The sequence below is a fragment of the Malania oleifera genome, chromosome 11 (genome assembly GCF_029873635.1).
Source record: "Malania oleifera isolate guangnan ecotype guangnan chromosome 11, ASM2987363v1, whole genome shotgun sequence".
Classification (NCBI taxonomy): domain Eukaryota; kingdom Viridiplantae; phylum Streptophyta; class Magnoliopsida; order Santalales; family Ximeniaceae; genus Malania; species Malania oleifera.
In genome coordinates this window covers 54,766,130-54,788,565 of record NC_080427.1, presented here as the reverse complement: position 1 = coordinate 54,788,565, position 22,436 = coordinate 54,766,130, and the positions used below count along the sequence as shown (strand labels likewise).

The window sequence follows — 22,436 nt, the reverse complement described above, 5'->3', positions numbered from 1 at the left end:
GCATGGAAGTGGCAAGAACGAAGAAGGGGATAAGTGTTTCTCAGCGAAAGTATGTTATCGACCTCCTACTTGAAACTGGCATTCTAGGGTGCAAACCCAGCGAAACCCCGATAGAAACAGTAAAGAAGGTTGAAGATTGTGGAAAACCAGTAGAAGAGGAGAGGTATCAGAGATTGGTTGGCAAACTGATCTACCTATCACATACTAGACCAGATATTGCATTTGCAGTCAGTGTAATAAGTCAACACATGCATTCACCAAAGGAAGTTCACTTTGATGTTGTATACAAGATTCTTAGATATCTCAAGGGATCCCCGGAAAGAGGATTCTTCTTTAAGAAATGTGAAAGTAAGGAAGTAGAGATCTTTATAGATGCAGATTGGGCAGGATCAGTGGAAGATAGAAGGTCCACCACAGGATATTGTACATTTGTCTGGGGAAATCTCGTGACTTGGAGAAGCAAAAAACAGAATGTGGTGGCTCGTAGTAGTGCTGAAGTTGAATTCAGGGCAGTCGCTCAAGGGATTTGTGAAGGATTGTGGTTACAAAAACTATTGGAGGAATTACGGGTACCGGTGAACCCTCCTATCAAACTCTACAGTGACAATAAGGTAGCTATTAGCATCTCTCTTAATCCAGTCCAACATGACAGGATTAAACATGTGGAGGTAGACAGACACATCATTAAAGAAAAAATTGAAGAATGAATTATATGTATGACTTATGTACCAACCAAGAAACAAACTGCAGATATCCTCACTAAAGGCTTGAGACGACAGAGCTTTGATGATCTTATTAGCAAGTTGGAGATGATTAATATTTATGATCCAACTTGAGGGGGAGTGTTAAAATATCAACCTCGATATCTTTGTAAATAAAATACAAATTAGGAAAGTGGGTAATTATGGGAGATTTGATATTATTCAATAGGAAATTGTTTCCTTATTTAGAATAGGTAATTGTATTATATATTGGATTGTATGTAAGAACAAAATGATGAAGAAATATTTTTTTTTTCCAATTGCTTCTTCTTTCAATTATCAATGACCAAATTGTATGCAACAACTCCCTCGTATGTTGATAGAGAAATACGATGAATGCTCAGAATTTTCCTATATAGTAACATTAAATCAGTTGTAAACTTAAATTATAATAGGTATCAAGCATTATCAAGAATGGATTCTACAAGTCTTGGTGAAAAAATTATTATCTTACACTTATGTGAAGATACAACTATGTGAATTGTGCAAAGTACATATTAAAAAAAAAAAAAAACTAATCATAAAAATCCATTACATGCAATCTTCTTGAGTTCAACCAAATCACTTAACTATAAACAACAAAACCTAATTTTTGGCACACAAAAAAAAAAAAAAAAAACTAGTTGTAGGTAAATTTCTATTGTCTAATGTGTAAGTTTGCGTACTTTTTTATTAATTAAAAAAAGGGACCGTGCATAAAGTTTTCATGTATCGAGATCTTGGGAAGCAATACAAATTTTACTACAGTCTCAAAATTAAAATTAAAGATCGAAGAGATAAAAATTTTATTTTTTCATGTTGAATATAAAAATTTTATTTTTCCATGTTGTGTAAATACACCTGGGCTAAAGAATAGAGGGAATGACGCAGTCAATATTATTTTGTTTCATTAATAAAAAAAATATTGTGTTTTGCAAATTTAGAGAGTTGTAACATTATAAAGTTGCAAAAACATTGGACAGTCTACGAACATAATTTTTTATTTTTCTATTTGAAAAAAATATAATATTCTCAGCACCAATTCTAGTTTTTATAATATTTTAAAATAAAAAATGTTCTGAGAAAAGTACCGTATTAAGAAGACGTCGGAAATCCAACGGCCTAAATTTGAGGAAGACATACGCTTTAAAGGTACCGTTGCAGATTAGTGGCCCGAAATCAGTCAACAGCTTAACGTCACTCTCTGGGCTAGCCAACCATTAGCTGACACGATTCACTAAAAAACAAACTCCGGATGTCGGAACTCTCCCTCAACAAGATTTAATAAAACAAGTTGGGGTCCGCTTTATTTTTCCCCAAACCCGAATCAGACAGACAGAGGCGCAAAGCATCCGAGAGGGAGAGTAGCAGTTGGTCAAACCTGCAAGAAACTCATAAGACTCGCTTCTCCTTCTACTCGAAGGAACATTTCTAGGGTTTGCTCGGATCCAGAGCTTTCACAGGCACCACTCGTTTGCACAATGTGAGAAAATATGGTTCAGGTACGCCTCCGCAATTTACAGGGGTTCGCTGTTTTGAGGTTTTAGGTTTCATTTCTTCCATGCAAAAGCATAATGTGGTATTGCTCAAGTTTGGTTTGCGTTTCGTTTTGGTTTTGCGTTTGGTACGAGAGAAAGAAGGGGAGAAATGTACTGTTATGCTTTTTCTTTTTCTTGCTTTTTTTTTTTTTTTTCAATTTTTTGCTCAATTAAGGGAAATAGTTCTATTAGGTTCCATTGAACGGGGCATTTTTTTTTTTTTCATGAGTTCCTTGTATTTGAAAATATAGATTGAAAGGCGATGTAGAAACTATTTATGTCAAATTTGCGAGTTATCTGTATGTTTTGTTGTGGTGACTTGCAGCAATAAGGGAAAGGAAAAAGTAACTAGGAATCGAAAAGTGAAGAAGGCGAAGACAGTAATTTTGTGTCTTCGATGGACAAAACTTACAGTTTGAACTCAATGTACAGTTATTGAAGTAACAATGTTATATAATGTTTATTTATTTTTTTATTAGAACACTGTGATATAGTGTTAGAACCAAATTGCATTTTTTAAAACTTTTTTCCTTTGAAGAACAGCTTCCGGCAGATAGCAGGCCATCTGCCTCATCTCATAGTCATAGACTTGTAAGTTCTCTATGGAAACCAAAAATGTCAATTTGTTGTAGACTGTTGAGTTGTGACTTGTAGCTCATATTCAGGGGTGGCCCAATTCTATAAGAGAGAAGGTTGGGCCCTAAGCCCTCCAGATGTCTAACATTCCCAGGTGATGATTCCAATGCTGCCAACACTGATGCTGAATGGTATAATGATATTGTGTTTTGAGCTAGGATGCTGTGTCTGTAATCTGTATAATGTTATATGGATTTTTTTTAGGATTTTTATTAGGGACTATTTATATTTGTAGTTGAGGGTTAAAACCATAAGGTAGTTATTAAAATTTTGCAGGGTATTTGTGGATGTAGGCACGTGTTGGTTGGTCCAGCCCGTGTGATGGGACTTAAATTATTCAAATAAAATAATAATTAAAAAAATGAAGCAGGGAGTGTGTTGCATAGGAAGTTGAGCCTTGCACGGAGCTTGCATAAAGACTCAATCAAGAGAGTTCTAGGTTCATTAGAAAAAAGCTCTTGCTACTAGAGGATAGTCAAGTAAAATGGGACATAATCTAGAAGCCATTCAAAATCTAGAATGTTAGACTTGTTTGATGGTATTATGGAAAGAAAGGGTATGTCAAGAAGGAATGCTGGTATAAGGTTATTGTTATTAGTGACAATTAAGTGTATGCTGCCGATCAAGGTTCTAATACTCATGAAAAATGGATTCTTGATGGTGGTGCAAGTATGCCACTCGTTACATGTGCTTATATAGATCAATATTTGCTTAGACATATCATGGCTTGATTCTTATTATATATGTGAGGATAGGTTTTTGACAATGAGAAACGATTCAAAATCTAACGTGGCTGGAGTTTGGAGTTTGTAGGATCTAGATAAAAATGTATAATGGTGTAATGAGAATTCTTGAAAATGTTATACATATATTGCACTTGAAAGAAAAGTTGATTTTTTCTGTCCAAATCAGATTTGTGGGGATACAAGATCATTGGTCAAGGTGGGTATGTTAAAATATCAAAGTGTACTCGTGTAGTGATGAAGGGACCCTAAGTTGGAAATTGGTAGAAGTTAATCGATACCACCAATTTGGTGGTAATGGTAGGTGGCAAGTGGTGGTCTTATATCAAGGTGTTGGTTATGTGCTTGGTCAGTGGCATCGCATGTGCATGAGGTGGAGTTTTGTAGTGTTGGTCTCACCCATGTGGTGGGACACTACTCATTCAAATAAAAAAAAAAAAAAAAAAAAGTAAAGGGAGAAGGGAATTTGTTACATGGGAAGTTGAAACTTGCATGGAGCATGCATAAAGACTTGTTTTTTTTCTTGTCTGGTTAGTATGGGCACAGTGTGCCATGCCATGCTAGTTTTTAAGACTAATTAAGTAGTTTTAGGTTGTTTATGCAGTAGCAGGTGTTTGTTTTTCCAGGGCATGTATGGTCAACATTTTGTAGCATGGTGGCTTTTTCCGTGAAGAAACTTTATAGGATAATATCTATGGTTACTCTCTGTGAGCAACCAAGAGCATATTTACAAAGCCATGCCTTGGCTTTTGGGACAATTGCATAAATATTGTAGCATGATTATTATTATTTTTTTAATTTATACTTATATATTTAATATTTATACATATTATTTATACAATATTATTTATACATATAAATATTTATATACATGTATATACATGTATTTAGTGCATAATATATTTTTTTTACACCAAGAAATGAACCAATGTTTCTAGAACTAGAAATAGAAAAGAATTCTTAGAAATTCATTTATAATAAGAATCTTTCGTTACCAAATTTTTTTTTAATACCCATATATTGTATATTGTAGGAGACTTTAATAGGGTCTTTTCACTGGCACGGGAAGTGGGTCAGAATGGGGAAATGGAGGGATCTATATTTAGCGCGGCTATCCAAGAATTAATATGTATGGTTACTCTCTGTGAGCAACCAAGAGCATATTTACAAAGCCATGCCTTGGCTTTTGGGACAATTGCATAAATATTGTTGCGTGATTATTTATTAGAAGCTGCTCATTATAACCACCTATAACTACTCCAAACTTCTGAAAATACCCCTAGAACCACCCAGAGTTACCCAAAATGCCCCAAAGTTGTGGAGCATGCACGGAGCGCTTGCCCACGTGTAATTTCTTTAATTTCTTGCAATTTTATCTTGTCTCTTAGTCAATTGGGTGTCGGTGATCTTTGTGTCCCAGCAACACACTACTGAACCATGTAAAATTTTTGTGTTCTTCTCTTTTCTCATTATTGTTTTGCTTTGTGTGTGTATGTGTGCACTCGTACCAACGGTTTACACTGCTTACCTGATGCAGAATTTGATATGAGAGGGAGTGAGGGAGGGCAAAGAGGAAGAGTGGAAGAATAAGAATGTAGAAATGAGGAGAATTAAGGGAAAAAACAACATGGTTCCTCCATTCAATTTTCAAATAACCAAGTTAATGGAGGTCAAGGTTTGCCTGAATGAGAAGGTTCATAGCCTTACTCCAAGCGAGCAACTCTAGTAGGGCTAGTTGCTTCAAAGCTCTGTTCAGGAGGCCCTGAACTTTGTTCTCCTTCAACAATGCTACTTGGGTTCCTACTGAACCTACTTGTGCACAAAATATGAATTTTGTCTCTTTAGGAATTTAAAGAAAAAGGCCTAATCTATATTTTGTTTTTGGCTCAAGCACCATACTTCTGTAACAGACACAAAATTTGGTCCATTTAGCCCAAATGCAGCAAAATAAGGGCAAAGTAACAACTATCTCCTGGGATTTGTTTGTACCAAGTCAAGAGAGCAGCCACTCATCTCCTGAAAGCTCTTTTCCTTTGAAATCCTCTCTCAGAGCTTAGAGAGTTCTTGATTGGCTGAACTCAAGCTGTCTTGGGACTGTTCTTTCTTCCAGCAGTAGCAGAGACAAGCCAAGACTTTGAGATCAACAGAGAGCTTCAACAACCAGGGAGTTATACAATCAGGCTGAGAGGTTAAAGTTGCAGGCTCGTAGCAGGTATGCATTATCTTTGTGGTTCTTTACTTTCTTCCTCTTCCTTTCTCTTATTATTGACAAGCCAAAGACCTATTTTTTCCCCAATGCAGAGAGCAGATAACTTTCTTTTTCTTCTTTTCTTTTTGGCCAACAAAAAGTTCTCCTTCTTCTTCTTATGGTCTAGTGACAAAGCTGCAAAAGCTGAGAAGTTTACTGCAGCTCATTAAATTTACCCCTGCTTGGAACCGCTTAAAAGTACTCATTGTAAAAATGACTTGAAATAAGTAGTTGCCTGAAAAAGTACTGTTTGATTCACAGCTAAATGAATACTTAATTCAAACTACTTTTCTTGGCAAAAATAAGTACCATTTCAGAAGTATCCTGGGAATATTTGGACTACTTGTAAATGGTTACTGTAGAGAGACGGTTGTGAACTTGTAACTTTTAAGAATCCTTGGGCATGATGGTCATTTGCCCTATTTTTTTTTGGATAAACAAAGAAATTTATTAGACAGGGCAGAATTTACCCTCTTTCTTTTTCTTCGGCTCTCTCATCTCTCTCCCTCTCTCACCAGATCTAGAGCTTGTGGTAGCCATGATGGCGCACAATGGTGCTCCTCCACTCGTCCGTCACAGTGGCACTCCTCCACCCACTGGCCACGACGGTGCTCCTCCACCCATGGTCATGATGCTCCCCCCTCCAGCCACAACCAAGCACTATCATTGATGAGGGTTTCGTCATCAATGAGGATTTTACAGAGAGATTTGGCGGGTGGGTTTGCAAATCGGAGGTTTCTGGATTGGAGCAATGGTTGTGGGTGTTCAAATATTTCAAAATCAGAGGCAGCAAGGATGGTGGAGTGAGAGAGGTTGCGGAGGAAGAGGGACGACGATGGAGCTTTGGAAGAAGGAAGAAGCCAAGATCTAGAGGAACAACAACAACAACAAAACCAAGCCTTAGTCCCACTAAGTGGGATCGGCTATATGAATCATTTTCCGCCAATTTATGCGATCATGGACCATTTCTTTTGATAGATTCAAGGATATTAAATCCTTACTCACTATCTCCTCCCAAGTTATTTTAGGTCTACCCCTACCCCTTCTACTGCCCCCCACAGTAACTAAGTCACTCTTCCTCACAGGTGCACTATAAGACTTACATTGCAAGATCTAGAGGAAGAAGATGAAAAAACATGATTAATTAATAAACATTTTAGTTAATTTTCTCAGTTTGTATTCATAATTTTTAGTTAAAAGTTTTAGTTAATTTATTAATTTGAAAATATTAAAAATTTCAATTAATTAACATAAATATTAATTAATATTAAAAAAATTGAATATTTATTATTTAATTAATTTATTAATTATAAGATATTATAAATGTTTATTAAAATAATTTGTTATTTAGGAAATATTAAAATGTCAATTAAAATTGTTAATTAACATAAATATTAATTAGAAATTATTTAAAAATTAATTACTAATATTAATTAGAAAATGTTAGTCTAAAATTTTGATTAATTTGTTAGATAACAATAATTAAATGTTAATTAAAACTTTTACTTAAAAATAATAATTAATTTGTTAATTAAAGAGTATTAAAAATGTTAATTACAAATATTAACATAATGTTATGATTATAAATTGAAGTTTAATAATGTTATTCTTATGATTATATATATATATATATATATATATATGTATGTATGTATGTATCCAAACAGCTCTTATTTTATAATAAAAGTGAGTATTGAAACATTATTTATTTTATAAGTACTTAAAATCAATACTTATTTTTAAGCACAACCAGGCAGTACTTATGATTTCTAGCATTTTTCCAGTTCAGTACATTTCAAGATGCGTACATCTTTTTTTTTTTTTTTGGAAAAGTACCGTTTTAGAAGTGGTTCCAGCAAACCCTAAACTAGCAGTTCTTCTTCCTCTTCTCTTAACTCTTTTTCTTTTCTTTTTAATTGCAAATATTGAATAAACAAGCTAGTAACAGTCTGCCCTTTGCAGAGCACTTTGCAATTTGGACCTTTCAGAGTTTTTTAGAGTCAAAATTGTTGAAGGAAAAGCATGCTAGATGCTAGCTAGCTACATTTCTGAAATTTATTTTAATTTCTTAAACTTACTACCAATGTTTTACTGACAGTTGTTATGAAATGTCAAATACGTAAATTTTAAAGTTATTTTATATCGCAACTAGAATCTTACGATCCATGATTTGATCCTACGATCCGATCCTGCAGAAATCCTATATATTATTCCGATTCTAACAACCTTGATTATTATTTACAGAGGCAGCAACTTATTATGGTTTGGATCTAAAGCCTTGTTTGGAAGTGATAGGCTGGCTAAAGCATCAGACAGCCTGTTAAAATTTATCAAATCTAATGCTATATTGCCCAACAACTGGCCCAGATGCAGAGAAATATTAATAATACCCAGCACAATCCACTCCAAGCCCACACCATTCCACTTGGATTCACAGGCCCCAGCCCTTGTTGTCTCACAAACCCTACCTGCTCTGAAGTAGCTGCATTGTCATTTGCCGTCACTCCTTGCCTAGCACGCACTAAGCTTCCACAGGTATTGCACTGCCTCCCAACCTTCTGGTTGCTTGGCTTGGAACCTTCCACCAACACATCTTTCCGAGTCCGGCCATCATTAGCACTTGCAAGTTTCTTCAGGATCAAATTCTAGCAATCACTAACTTAGTTTGTGATTACCATCGGCTCCTACGCTTAATTATATCTTCGCCAACTCTCCTCATTACGCTTGCCATTCAAACACAAAACCAGTTCCAAGAACCTGCCTTCATGATTTGTCTTCATTGCCACCCAATACAATATTTTTACCAAACTTCTTATATCGAATGAACTGCTCTAATCTTAAAAAGACCATGGAAAGCTATGGTACACCCTTTGTGCAGCCAAATTCGGGATCCTAATCCACCTGCCCCTGTATCGGAATTTTTGCTCCAACTGAGCAAAACCCCTTTCCCCAATCTTTTCCAAATATAGATGGAAAGCCATGGACTTGATAGGTATTTTTTTTTCCATCTTTAGCCATGATAACATCCACGGAAAATAGAAGAAAAAACCAAGTGAGAGAGAGAGAAGAGGACGTTAGCAAGCTTGGATCATTTGATGCAATAGTTGCACCAGCCCTTTCACATACAGAGCTATCACAACCTCTTTTCATTCCATACCTACATAAGTAGCCAAATGATAGGATCTACTGGTATAAGTGGCTACATATCTTTTCTTGCTTCAAATGGAAAAGCTCTAGAAAATTCTACTGATGGGTATGGGTTACAAACAATTCCTGCATGGTGTGCTTCATCTTATTCCGTGTCTTGAATCTCTCCATATCATTTTCTCTCAAATATTTCCTGTTGTTTTGTTGACTGAATTCTAGCCATTCCTTTCATTTTACTAGATACAACTTATTGGCTTCATTGAGGTCAAATCACTGAAAATAGTTGTCCAAAGAAAACACCCAATCATCAAATTTATCAGGAGGACCGATGCCATTGAAATATGAATCTCCAATTTATTTCCCCCTTATAAATGATCTTTACAATCTTCATGAATTTCAGAACTGTGGGAAAGTATAGTGGTTGTACCTTTTTCTTGAATCTTGATTGGTAGGAGATTCAATTGGTCTCTTCCAATGTTCACGAATTTCAGAAGTGTGGGAAATTATAGTGTTTATACCTTTTTCTTGAATCTTGATTGATAGGTGATTGATGATTCAATTGTTCTCTTCCTCGTGGCTGGAACTTGTTTGTTAGCTTATTCAAAGTGCTGTTAAAGTGTGTTTATTTATTTTTATTTATTTTTCTTTTCCCCTCAGAACATACAATTTTCTGCACCCTATTTGGTACAGTTCAACCTCTGAAGACAACTCTGCATTGGTCACTGTGCTTTTTTTCTTTTTTCTTTTTTTAATTTAGTGAAGGTTAGTGGTTCGAGTTCACTTATCTCCAGCTCGTGAACTTAGCCAATACAAAGCTATATGATATGATATAATAGCACCGAATTTTTTCGATTGGGAGGTTTGATCTATGATTTATCATTCATGAACGTTGATAAGATCCTTCCATTTAGCAACACCTTTGGAGGGTATATTGCATAGCCTTAAAGTAAAAAGTTAGGGCAAGGTTCAAACGATTTTATTTTTTTTTCCTGCTGCTTTTTCTTTTACTCCAGTTTTTTTAGAACAGTAGGATTAAGCTAGAAAATAGAGGGAAAATCACTTTGATAACTTAATTTAGGCCCATTTACCTAAAAGTAATGTTCTCCAAAAGCTTTCAAGTCCCAGCTGTTTGAAAATGACAACTTCAAATAGCATTTCAGACTTCCAGCATAGATTTGTTTGTAGTGCTGAAGTGCAAGGCCTAGAAAGGCATCTAATGGTACTGGAAATAGGACATGTAGGTGTTTGTAATGCTCAAACAAGGGTTCTCCATTCTTTTTTTTATTAATGAAGAAAAGCTGAACTGAATTTTAAAGAGAAAAAAAAAAATTGAGAAAGGTTTTGCAAGTTGGATGCTTGAATTTGGCTTGAGAAGGAAGAAGAATTGGGAGTCAGTTGGATAGAATGGTACATAGGTAGGGGCTGGAGCAGGGCGGGTTAGATTCCAGCAAAAATGTGAAACTGATGGTGAAAATGACAACTGGGTAAGCAGTGACAAGGGGAACCGGGAGCCACAGTGTGGATACAGATTACTGGTGCGTGAGGTGTGTGGGGCCTTTTCTGGGAACCTTTGGTGGAGATTTCTAGTGTTTTGTTATATTGAAGGATGTAGTTGTTGGTAGTCTCATTTTTGTTGAAGATCATGACCAGAGTAAGAAACAGAAGTGGCAGGTGATGGTCCAACTTCCTAGTGGTGCATTGCAGTGGTTGACATGGTGGAAGGAATCAGGGCTCTAGTTTCCAGCTGGTCAGAGTGTTCTGACTGTGGTGGTGAGGGCTGCTTATTTAATTGTGACGTACTATAATCTGAAGAAGGGCTGTGACAGATTATTTATTTATTTATTTATTTTTCAAAATTTTTTGAAAATGAGAAACTGAACCCTGGGAGTGGTTATGGATGAATTTTTGCTTGCTGGGATTCCTATATGGTAGGAAGCGGGAGATTAAAAAATAGGAAGGAAAGATCACAGGATAAAGTTGGTGTCTGTAGCAGAAGAGGAAAGGCTTCATGTTTAAAGAGCAGATGGAAAGAAACATGGGGAAATAAAAAGGAAAGATTGAAGGTAAGGATAGAGAGTATCAAGGTGATCTGATATCAAATGATGCGGAGAGATGAGGAGAAAACTAAAGTTGCTCCATTTCACTTCCTAATGACCAACCTGGTATGGTACGACACTACTCTAATTATTGGAAGCCCTAAAAACAGGGAAAAATGCAAACAAATAGAATACCATTTTTGTAAGCACCAAAAAGTGAATTTTGATATATAAAATAATGTAATAATTTTATAATTATAATATTTTTTTTTTGCATTTTTTTTTTGTATTTCTATTATTTATATCATTTTTTTAATTGTTACGAGATTCGAGGACAAAAATGCTCAAGTAGCATTTGTTTAATGAAGTTTTCAATTAGTATTAGTTTCATATATGTGTGTGTGTGTATATATATATATTATTAACCAACAGGTTGCTAATTTTCAGTTTTTAGTGTTTACTTCTGCTTTTTAGCTTTCATTTTCTTAATTTTTGATAGTGATAACAATGGCCTCTAGTGGTTGTGATTGATACCTCCTTGTGCTCAATGATAAAAGTTACTTCACATCTTCGTATTCCACCTAATTTTGCAGCATCAGATCTGTAGATGTCTTATACTTTCAAAGTAAAAGGATGATTCTTTCTGATTTGGATCTTGTTAGTTAAGCAACTGTATACATTGTACTTCTGTTTTGTTACTTGCGGATGGCTTCTACTGGCATAGCACCTGCATCAGCGATTGGAAAGCCTGGTGGCAATACAATGTTCGTTGATAAGCTCCCTGAGGAAATCAATGAAATGAAGATCAGAGATGACAAGGTTGAAAAGGTTGCTTTCTTAAAGTGGAATTGTATGATGTTTTTATTTTACTGTTTGCTCCTGCATTGTTTTCCCATTGATGGTTTTTTGTCTTAGGAAATGGAGGCAACAGTAGTTGATGGCAATGGGACAGAAACAGGCCACATTATTGTTACTACGATTGGTGGCAGGAATGGTCAGCCCAAACAGGTGTTTGTTCCACCCCCCCCCCCCCCCCCAGAGTTAGATATTGTACTTGTAATGCTCAAATTGTGAATTGAAGTGTGATGACATATGAATCTGTGTAATTAGTAGTTTGATTACAATTGCGAGTATAAAAAGCTTGTTTTGGTAAGATTGACTATGATTTATTTTGTTCCAGCCAGATTGACTATGATTTATTTTGTTCCAGCCTTCAAAGTTCAATTTTTATAATTTCCAAGTTCAGCCAGTAGATTGTTGAAATCTCTCTTGTAAAGTACTTCCTCTACTCTTTCATGATGAACTATCTTTCTTTTAAAATTTTAATTTCCACTCACTGTCTTCTTCAGTAATGCATAATCAGAGATCTGCGGAGCATGAAGCATGTGCCTATGGCTAGTAATTAGTGAAAAATAACTCGCAAGCTGTTTCTCAGCTTTACTTTTTTGGCATGTACAACTTGATTGTAATGCATACTGGTTCTGACATATATTTTTTTAGAAATATATTTTATTTGATTTGTTGAGCACTTTATTGAAGGCCAGCGATTGCATTGAATGCAAGAGAATATGAGGCAGTATCTTAGTAGTGCCTTTAGGCCTTATGGCATGTGAGCAAGATCTGTACTAATTTTGAGGTTCATGGCTTCAATGCAATGTACAAAATCATCAAAAGTAGTATCATACTTATTATATTGAGCACCAAATTCAACACATGCTTGAATTAAAATTCCTCTCTCTCTCTCTCTCTCTCTCTCTCTCTGACATGCGCATGCACACACGTAACCAAGGATGCATCTAAAATGTTTTTTGTTTCTCTCTGAAGTCATCTACTTGTTTACATTTGTGAATTACAAAAAAAATGCAAGGAGAAACTAGTCATGGGCCCATGACTTTTAAGTAGCATTGGGAGGTTAACTAATTATTGTAAGTAGTGTCTTGAATACATAATGACATTCTTACCTTCATGATTAAATAAGTTTTTAGGTTATTTTTAGGACCAAAAGACAAGACAAACTTGGGAATTCTAGATGCAAGGGAAACTATTGATAGAACATAATGGTTTTGTACAATAGTGCTTTGCAGTTGGGAGTAGAAATTAGATTTAGGTAATGGGAATCTATTGTGAAGATTTTGGTTAGTCTTTGATTTTTAGATAAGATGAAAACAAAAACCAAATATGAAAACTTAAATCAGAAATAGAAACTAAAAATCCTTGAATCAAATAACAGTTACAAAATATGATTAAAATAATAAAGTACAAAGTAATATAGATTAAAAATACTAAAATAAAAATAAAAATTATTATAATTATATTACTTAATTATTATATTTCAAAGTTCACTTTACAAGAACAATCTTATTGTATGACAATTGAAATATAGTAAAATTATTTTGTAAATGGCTTTATTATCTTTTTAATTTTTTGAAAATTGTATGGGCATTTTTTATTTCAGTTATCTTTTAAATTCATATGTTCATTTAATTTTAATTTTAATTTTGAAATTGGATGAAATTAATTATTTAATCCAAAAAAGTTAAATCTGGATACTAAAATATTCTGGCATTAGGTTGCTAAAACAACTGAAAACCATAAAACATAGTTTTCAGTTTTTTTGCAAACAACTGAAAACTATCAACAGAAATAGAAAACTGGCAATGTGAACAAACATGTTTTCATAATTTGTTTCTTTACTGTACAAAAACAAAAACAGAAAATTGAAATGATACAAAAAACAAGCCCTAAATTTTATCTGTCTTGTGGAGTTTTATGTGACACTACAAATTCTTCCTCTCCTCACCCCCTTCTTTTGACAACCCCCCTTCTGTACAATAAATTTGTTATCTGTGTTGTGGAATTGTATGTAGGTATTGTTTTGCTTGTAGTGCATTATTTTTTAGGTAATACAGATATTTAACTCATAATTTGTTTTCTTACCTCAGACCATAAGTTACATGGCAGAACGTGTTGTTGGACAGGGTTCCTTTGGTATTGTATTTCAGGTAATATTTAAAATTTTATAATATGAACCATTGATAATCATACCGAAGAAGAATGGCATGTACAAAGCGAAGCTTCAATCAGAAATATTATTTTTGTCTCATTTTATTTATTTGCAGGCTAAGTGCTTAGAAACTGGAGAAACTGTTGCTATCAAGAAGGTTCTTCAAGATAAGAGATATAAGAACCGTGAGTTGCAGACAATGCGCCTTCTTGATCACCCCAATGTAGTGTCTCTAAAACATTGTTTCTTTTCAACTACGGACAAGGATGAGCTCTATCTCAATTTGGTGCTTGAATATGTACCTGAAACTGTTTATCGTGTCGCAAAACACTACAGCAGAGCGAATCAGCGAATGCCTCTGATATATGTCAAACTTTACACTTATCAGGTCTAGCATTAAAAAAATTATGGTACATCTGTTATGTTTTTGCTCATACATAGAGTTTATACTGTCATAAAGTTTCTCTTTCTCTTTCTTTTAGTTTTTTCCGGCCCTTGCAATGAATGCTGTAGCTATTTTTTCTTGATATATTTCTTCTTGGTATTTAATATTTACTCGTTCTGGTTTGGTGAAACAACTGGATTGATTTTTCTAGGATGATTTGCATTATTAATTTACATCTTGAAGAATAAAAGTGCATAAGTGCAATTGAGAGTGCCTTGTTGTGTTCTATTTGTTCATTTCCATTTCCCAAATAAGGAAACTAGCGCATGGAGTTGAAGTTTTTGGAAGCATGTTTCCACATTGGGAATTGAAACACGTGTTAGACACATCAGGCATGATGTGCTCAGGTTGTAGAAAAGAAGAATTGAAAATGAAAGCACCCTAACAAAGAAATTTCCAAATGCATCCTAGAGCCACAACCTACCTAATTTAATGCTTGCTTCTTATTAACTCATTAGAGAAATCTTAACTTTATTTTAACTAGCCATGGGCACACACTATGTGCATGCTCCATGGCTAACCATTTTTCAAAACTTTAAAAAAATTATAAAGAAATAATAATTAATTAAATAGTATAAGGTCATTTTGGAATAGTTGGAGATAATTATAAGAATATTTTGGGATAGTTATGAGTAGTTATAGGGATAAATTTGACAAAATTATAAGGGTATTTTGTGACAGTTGTGATTAGTTAAAGGAGTATTTTGGAAAAATCATTGGTAGTTATGGGGATAAATTTGACATTTTTAAAAGAAGACACAAAAGGGAGAATCCCCTTTATAGTATTAGTGTTCTATCTTTTGTGAAGCTACTTTTTTTATTTATTCCTGTGCATTTTGCAGGCGGAGGAAGTTAGACTAAATTTTAAGGCATACGATGCCTTATGCTGTATAATGTAGAAACAGGGGATTGATACAATAATTGTTTAAAAAAAAAAGTGCGAGGATAATGGAAAGGAAAAGTTGGAAATTGGATCACAAGAAACGCTTTTAAAATTTGAGTACTAGAAGGGTTCTAGTAAAGGATGATGAGATATAAGGCATCAAGGGTTCTGTTGGATTAGGGAGAAAGTGCTATATTTAAGTAATGAGAAAATTACCTTCAAGCAATGAGAAAGAAAGGACTAAGGCAGGACTTGGGAATTCATTGGGAGCTCAATGCTTTGGCAGGTGGGAAGCAACAATGCATGCCTAAGCTTTATGTAAGATCAATATTTTTAAGTATGATTTTCTCCCAATAAATTTATTTGTTTTCAAAAAACATTTTCAAGTATGGAAAGATGAAGAAAGGAGAATGATTTTGAAACACTTGATGTAAGGTCAGTGATAGAGATCATGAAAGGAAGGGAGAAAAACAGAAATGCCTAGTTCATAGAGAGTGTTCCAAGATGTGCAAAAGCTCCCCCCCCCCCCCCACCCCCAATGCGGGTGAGGGTGGGGGTGGGGTGGCATGGGGGGCAATTTATAGTGTGAGGTTTGTCATGTCTATATAGGAACAAGCTATGGTAGTTTTTAAGGAAATATATTAAAGGATGAGAAAGCTAATAGGAAAAATGCACATTATCCCTCCCCTGCCCCCCCAAAAAAATAAAAATAAAGGAAAGAATAATAAGATATTTTTGCAGTACAGATGTGACAGTCTGGGCAATCAAATGGGTGATGGGAGCATAGTAAACCTTGTGTCGTCACCCAATAGCGCACATGGGGGACACTTCAGCTATGCAAGAAAGGCTAAAGAGTTGTTCCCCATGGACCCCAACCTGAGCCCACGAAGCCACGTCTCTTGAAAACGTCACACAAACCTGTGATTAAATAAAGATCTTGTGACATATCCTGTAATTGATCTTATCTTATATGGTGAATCATGACCCTTCAATGTCATGCATTCTAGGACCTTTGAGTAAGGCTTGAGCCAAGTAATTCAATCAATTGTGGGAAAAATTGATGACAATAATGGTGGCAGGTGATGATGAAAATAATATAAATAAATAAAGCCTCTATAAATAATGAAAATGTGACATATTAGATTACCACTTTACTTAAAAGCTTAAGCTACAAGGTTGTGGGCCAACAATGTGTATCAAGATATAACACTCCCCTACAAGTGCAGCCCGACTTAACACTCCTCTACACATGGAGAGAGACAAACGATAAATAACACCCATGATAGGGAACACAATAATTTTTTTAAACACCAGACAATAGACATAGGCAACAAGATTAGAACCCAAGGCCTCCTGGTAACTAGCTTTGATACCATGTTAGATTGTCACTTTACCTAAAAGCTCAAGTTATTAGGTTGTGCACCAACAATGCATATCAAGTTTTAACATGATATGTACATATCGAATGGCATAGATAACTAGTTATAATTATGACTAACAATGTTAAATTGATAGAACAATAGCTAGGGTCATTTTTCTTCTCTGAATGAAAAATTAGCGTAATAAAATAGTTATTATAACCATACAAGCGATTAACAAGAGTAGAAACTGTAAGTTTTGTTTTTGGAAAGATTTGTGTCTTTCAAGATAAGGTCATGAAAAATTCAAAGTAGGAAAGCTTGGAGGGGCTGTATGGAATTCTTATTGGGCATATTGAAAGGTTATCTTGTGATGTGGGCTTTTTTCACATCACAGAGCTTCAGTCAACATGGGATGAATTTGACAATTCTATAAGGAATTTGAATTTTTATTTCAGAATTAAAGGTTTTTGATTTAATAGGCGGGTGTGGCATGCGTACAACAAATTGATTTAAAAAGTAGGATACAAGAGAAATAGATAGTGAGGAGATATTGAAAAGTAATTTTTCTATGTAATGCAGATGAAATAAAAAGTATGGTTCATAGAATTAAATGATGATGAATGGAGTTGAGAACTCATGTAATACTAAATACTTAGTTTAGCAAATTTATGAGACAATTGGAAATTGGGATTGAGATTTGGTCCCTACTTTTTGGTTTTTCCCTTTTTTTTTGGGGGGGTTACCTCAGAGTTTGTTAAGTAGATGTCATATTCTCCTGTGTGTTATTCTTAATCTATTAATGAATTTCTTTTGCTATAAAAAAAAATTGGTATTGAGGCTTGGTTGTGTTGAATTGAATGGTTAATTTTGGGAATTGGGATTGAAGCTTGGATGTGTTGAATTGAACTGTTAATTTTTCCATTTATGCCTCACTCATTTTGTTTCCAGTTTTGTTAATGTATCCTCAAAGTTGTCGAGAAAGCATAAACTTTTTTTCCTTTATGGTTAACATTTATATACATCATTACTGCCATATATTAGGAAGTTTCTGTTTTCAGGTTTTCCTTTCCTGTCCAATTCAATCATATTTCTTTCTTGAAGTAAAATTATAACTAAGTTTGCAGTGGTAATCTATACTGTCTCTGCTTTAGCATGCTCACCTCTAATGCAGTTGAAATTTGTTGTGATCAACTATCTTTTCCACTTAAACTCTATCAGAGATTTTGAGGTGGTGATCGAGGGTTATCTTGCTAATATTTTTTGTTGCATCATCTGACCCTTGTTGTGTTATGACAATCTGTTGAAATTTAACAGATTTGTAGAGCTTTGGCATACATTCATGGGGGTATAGGTGTCTGCCACAGGGACATTAAGCCTCAGAACCTACTGGTTAGTATTTGAAACTGAGTAATTTTTCAATGTTAAGTTATTGAATATCATTGACCAAACAATATGTGTTGTTGCAGGTTAATCCACATACTCATCAGCTCAAGCTATGTGATTTTGGAAGTGCAAAAGTTTTGGTAAGACTTCTGCTTTTCTTGATTTCTCAATCTCATGTTTTAAATTTGTTATTTACAAAGCTGCGAAGAGTGAGTTGAAGTGCCAAACTCTGTTTATAAATTATCAATATTTGAATCATGAAATGATGAAACATTAAAATGCTGTGATAGGAATGCAACACAAGCAGGCATACTGAGCCCAACCTGAAAAGTTGCCTGTTTGGGCCTTAGTTTGAAAAAATTGAAGATTGGGCCTAGGTTGAGAAAACCAAATGAGACCAAGGTTGGGTTGAACTTATCAGTTTTAATAGTTTGAAGTTGAAAGTACTACATATGCAGTAAACATTGTTGGATAAAAGGTTAATTCTAATTGGTTTTAAAGGCCTTCTCTACTCCGTCATATTTATTATTAGGAAAATGGTAGCCTTCTTGACAAGTTTACAAACACTGCATCCAAAATCCAATGTGGTGCTCTTTTGGGTCCAACGCAGGCTTGAGTGATAATTTGTGTGGGGCCCAAAAAAGCTCCAATTCAGTTTCGAGATGCATGTTTGTAAAGTTGCTGGAAATGATGGCTGCACTCTTATTATTGTTGTCGTCGTCGTTATCTACACAGAAAAGGGATTGTCCTCTTTTATATTCCTTAAATATTCCTGCAAGTATTGGTTGGAGAATAAAACTAATGGCAATATAGGAAAATATTACGTATCCCATTAGTAGCTCGTAACTACTTATAACTAACTCATAAAACTATCTCACAATTAAGTTTCTACTTTTTAACATCCTAAATTATTGCTGTACAAAATTTGTATTCAATAAAATATTACTTGATCATATTCTCCAAGAAACTTAGATTAGCTCTGCTATTCATTGCGGGGATCCCATCATGGAATGCTTCCGTGGATGATGTGACATTTTGTAATTGGTTGGCCTGACATTTATCTGGGCCCAACTGGTCTGGATGCCATGTCCCCTGGTGGCATCCTGCAATGAATAGGATTTCTAATTCATAATGGTGTGATACAAAATTTTTAAAAAAACTATGAAAAGATAAACATGTATAACTATAAAGAAAGAAATTTATTTTTATTAAAAATTGAATGAAGATTTATGATGGAGGTGACATAACTTGTTTATGGTACTTCAAACATATTTCAGTTACATTGTAAGATGTTATTAGTTATTATTTTTTTTTTAAATTTTTTAAAGGACATTAAATATTTGGACTTTTGAAGAATTACTTGTTAATGATTACAGCTGAGATGGAAGCCAGAATTCTAATTGGTTTATTATTCTTATTTAGTTTAGAAGGTTGGGTTTGTTTTGGCCTTTAGTTCAACTTGGAGAGTTGCAGCGCTGTGTGAAGTAGCAGCTGAAAAATGCTCTACCATATTTCTTCCATTGTTTTCTGTCTGATTTCTTCTTCTTCTTATTATTATTATTTTTCAAAAATCATTTGCAGGATTTTGAAATATATCGTCCATTGTTTTCTGTATGATGTCTTATATTTTTTTTTCAAAAACCATTTGCAGGATTTTGAAAATTGTATAAATTTTTTTAAAAAAAAAATTTCTAATGGCGAAAACATTAGGATCCTCAAATGTACATAGGCAATGACAGAGTTTATCCTTTATCCTATTTTGTGTTTTTCTAGCTTCCTCTTCTTGTTGAATTGTCTCCATTTTATCAATCATGATTCCTGATTAATGTACCTCAACACCATTCTTTAACTATGCTGCGTAAGTTACTTCTCATTTAATTATTTGTAACAGGTTAAGGGTGAGCCAAATATATCATACATTTGTTCCCGTTATTATCGAGCTCCTGAACTCATATTTGGGGCAACTGAGTACACGACTGCTATTGACATATGGTCAGTTGGTTGTGTCCTTGCAGAACTGCTTCTTGGACAGGTTGTACTCGTGAGCTTGTAATATTTTGCTTTTTGTTTGGTGCAATTGGTGTATGACTGCTTGTTATTAATGGCGATTCTTTTTTCCCTTTCCCCCCATTCCACATTTGGTAGCCTCTCTTTCCAGGTGAGAGTGCAGTTGATCAGCTGGTTGAGATAATTAAGGTAAATAGTCTCTGGGCTGTGCTTGCACAAGAAAGATTTCTGCTGAAGATATTCGTTGATTGCCTCCCAAAGATTTGAGCTGAAATTCTAGTTTCCTGTGTTTAGGTACTGGGAACGCCAACTCGTGAGGAAATCAAGTGTATGAATCCTAACTATACCGAGTTTAAGTTCCCACAAATCAAGGCTCACCCATGGCACAAAGTGAGCACCCTGTTTAATATTGACATTGTTTAACTACTGTTGCTCTTTTACATTCTACACTGCAAATTCTTCTCACACTCTTTTCTGCCCAGATTTTTCACAAGCGCATGCCCCCAGAAGCAGTAGATCTTGTCTCAAGACTTCTTCAATACTCTCCAAATCTAAGGTGTACTGCTGTGAGTATATCCTGCTTTTTATCACTCTAATGCCCTTACGCAAAGCACATGTTTGTACACATTGTACAAAGCCCTCGTGCTGTTGTGGGTTGGGGAGGGTACAATGTCTTACCTCCACAGTTCTGATTGTTAATGTCTAGGCATTTTCTAGTCATTCCATTCATACATGAGGATATCCTTGCACTTTGTGATGTTGCACTTTCTCAAACTTTAGTCGTCATTGGTTGCTTTTATCTGCTTTTCTGGATAACAAGTGGTTCAGGAGCTGTAAATGTCTGGATATGGGTGTGTGAAGGACTTGAATCTAGGTGTGCAAAGGACGTTGAATCGAGTATTTGAGGGCTACAACCATCTTCCCAGGCAAAGCCTTGTAGAAAATGGGGCCTTCACTGGAAATAATAGTGAAAATTTGACTCCTGAAAATTACTTGCATAATCAGATAGATTCGTTTCAGATGCTATGAAATATAAATAGACTGACCTCTTAATTGCTATAGAACAAAGAAGTGGAATGATTCTACTGCATGATAATGCACTGTTGTTTTATTGGACTATAATCAAATCATCACCTGTCTATTTTTTGCAGTTAGAGGCTTGTATCCATCCATTTTTTGATGAACTTCGTGATCCCAATACCCGTCTTCCAAATGGGCGGCCGTTGCCTCCTCTCTTCAACTTTAGACCCCAAGGTTCATTTTTGTTTACCCATTCTCTCTGTATTTCATTTTTCCCCCCATTTTTTTGTGTGTCAATGCATCAACTTGCATAGAACTAGTTGCTGATGCTGTGTGCCCTGAATGATGATGCTTGGCATTTTCAGAGCTGAAAGGAGCGTCTCCGGAGCTTCTGTGTAAATTGATACCGGAGCATGCTAGGAAGCAGTGCCCCTTCCTTGGTTCCTAGATTGTAACATCAATGTTTGTGGAAGTGTAGTTGTTGTACCATTGTACCCTGTTTGCTTTCCATATTGTCTGAAGTAGCAAGTAGTGTTATCTCTGTTTGTATGTTAAGTTTTCGTTAAGAAAAACACTAATGGTGAGTGCTTATGGTTTCTTGTTATTTGATGAGTACAAAAACGTCGTGCTGGGTTAAGACTCTGGAAATGGCAATGCAAATGGATCCTTGTTCGTTCGTGTGTTAATGTTTGTAAAATTATTCAATTGAAGTGAATATGATAGCATTATGAGAACAAGCAATGGGAACTATAGATGTTTATATTGTACCTAGAATTTTTAGTTTGGTTAAAATTCTAGCTGTTTTGGAAGTACAGCTAATTTAGGGCTATATTTTGGGATTATTTGTTTTAGTTAGGGTTACTTTGTATTTATTTGTTTTAGATGTATCGTTGGGTGTATAAGTACTTTGCTTGTGCTGTATTTTAGTAAGCTGTCATTTTGAAATCAAAATATCCTGTTCAATTTCCTCCCTCTCTTCCAGCCTCACCCTTCTTCCTCCCTCATCTTTTCTGACCTGCATCAATTTCTATTTTTTGCTCTCTCTCTCTTCCGCCTTCATATTTGATCCTCTTTCCATGTTATTTTTGATTTTCTATTTGTCCTACAACAATTACTGTGCTGTAGCCAAACAACACAACCTGTAGCCAGACTATAGCACTGTCAATGTTGTCGCAAAGCAGAAGGAATGGTTATTTTTCTTTATTCAATTTCCATACAACTGTAAATATTGTTGCACTATTGCCA

At 34.9% G+C, this 22,436-nt stretch overlaps 1 protein-coding gene across 9 annotated transcripts; it reads left to right on the top strand.

Annotated features, from left to right (window-relative positions):
* The first annotated feature begins 2,045 nt into the window (after positions 1-2,045).
* Positions 2,046-21,877, top strand: LOC131168471 (shaggy-related protein kinase epsilon). 9 transcript variants are annotated; one of them, XM_058127920.1, is made up of 14 exons: positions 2,046-2,242; positions 5,590-5,869; positions 11,682-11,916; positions 12,004-12,096; positions 14,031-14,090; positions 14,208-14,480; positions 18,096-18,170; positions 18,248-18,304; positions 20,056-20,196; positions 20,310-20,360; positions 20,466-20,561; positions 20,654-20,737; positions 21,323-21,425; positions 21,557-21,877. In XM_058127920.1, the coding sequence occupies exons 3-14, from the start codon at positions 11,794-11,796 to the stop codon at positions 21,637-21,639; spliced, it is 1,239 nt and encodes a 412-aa protein (XP_057983903.1). In that variant the 5' UTR covers positions 2,046-2,242; positions 5,590-5,869; positions 11,682-11,793; the 3' UTR covers positions 21,640-21,877. The 9 variants fall into 9 exon arrangements, with proteins under 9 accessions (XP_057983903.1, XP_057983899.1, XP_057983905.1 ...); XM_058127923.1 differs by having other exon boundaries at positions 2,071-2,242; positions 5,768-5,869; positions 11,682-11,907; XM_058127918.1 differs by having other exon boundaries at positions 2,071-2,242; positions 5,768-5,869.
* The last annotated feature ends 559 nt before the right edge of the window (positions 21,878-22,436 follow it).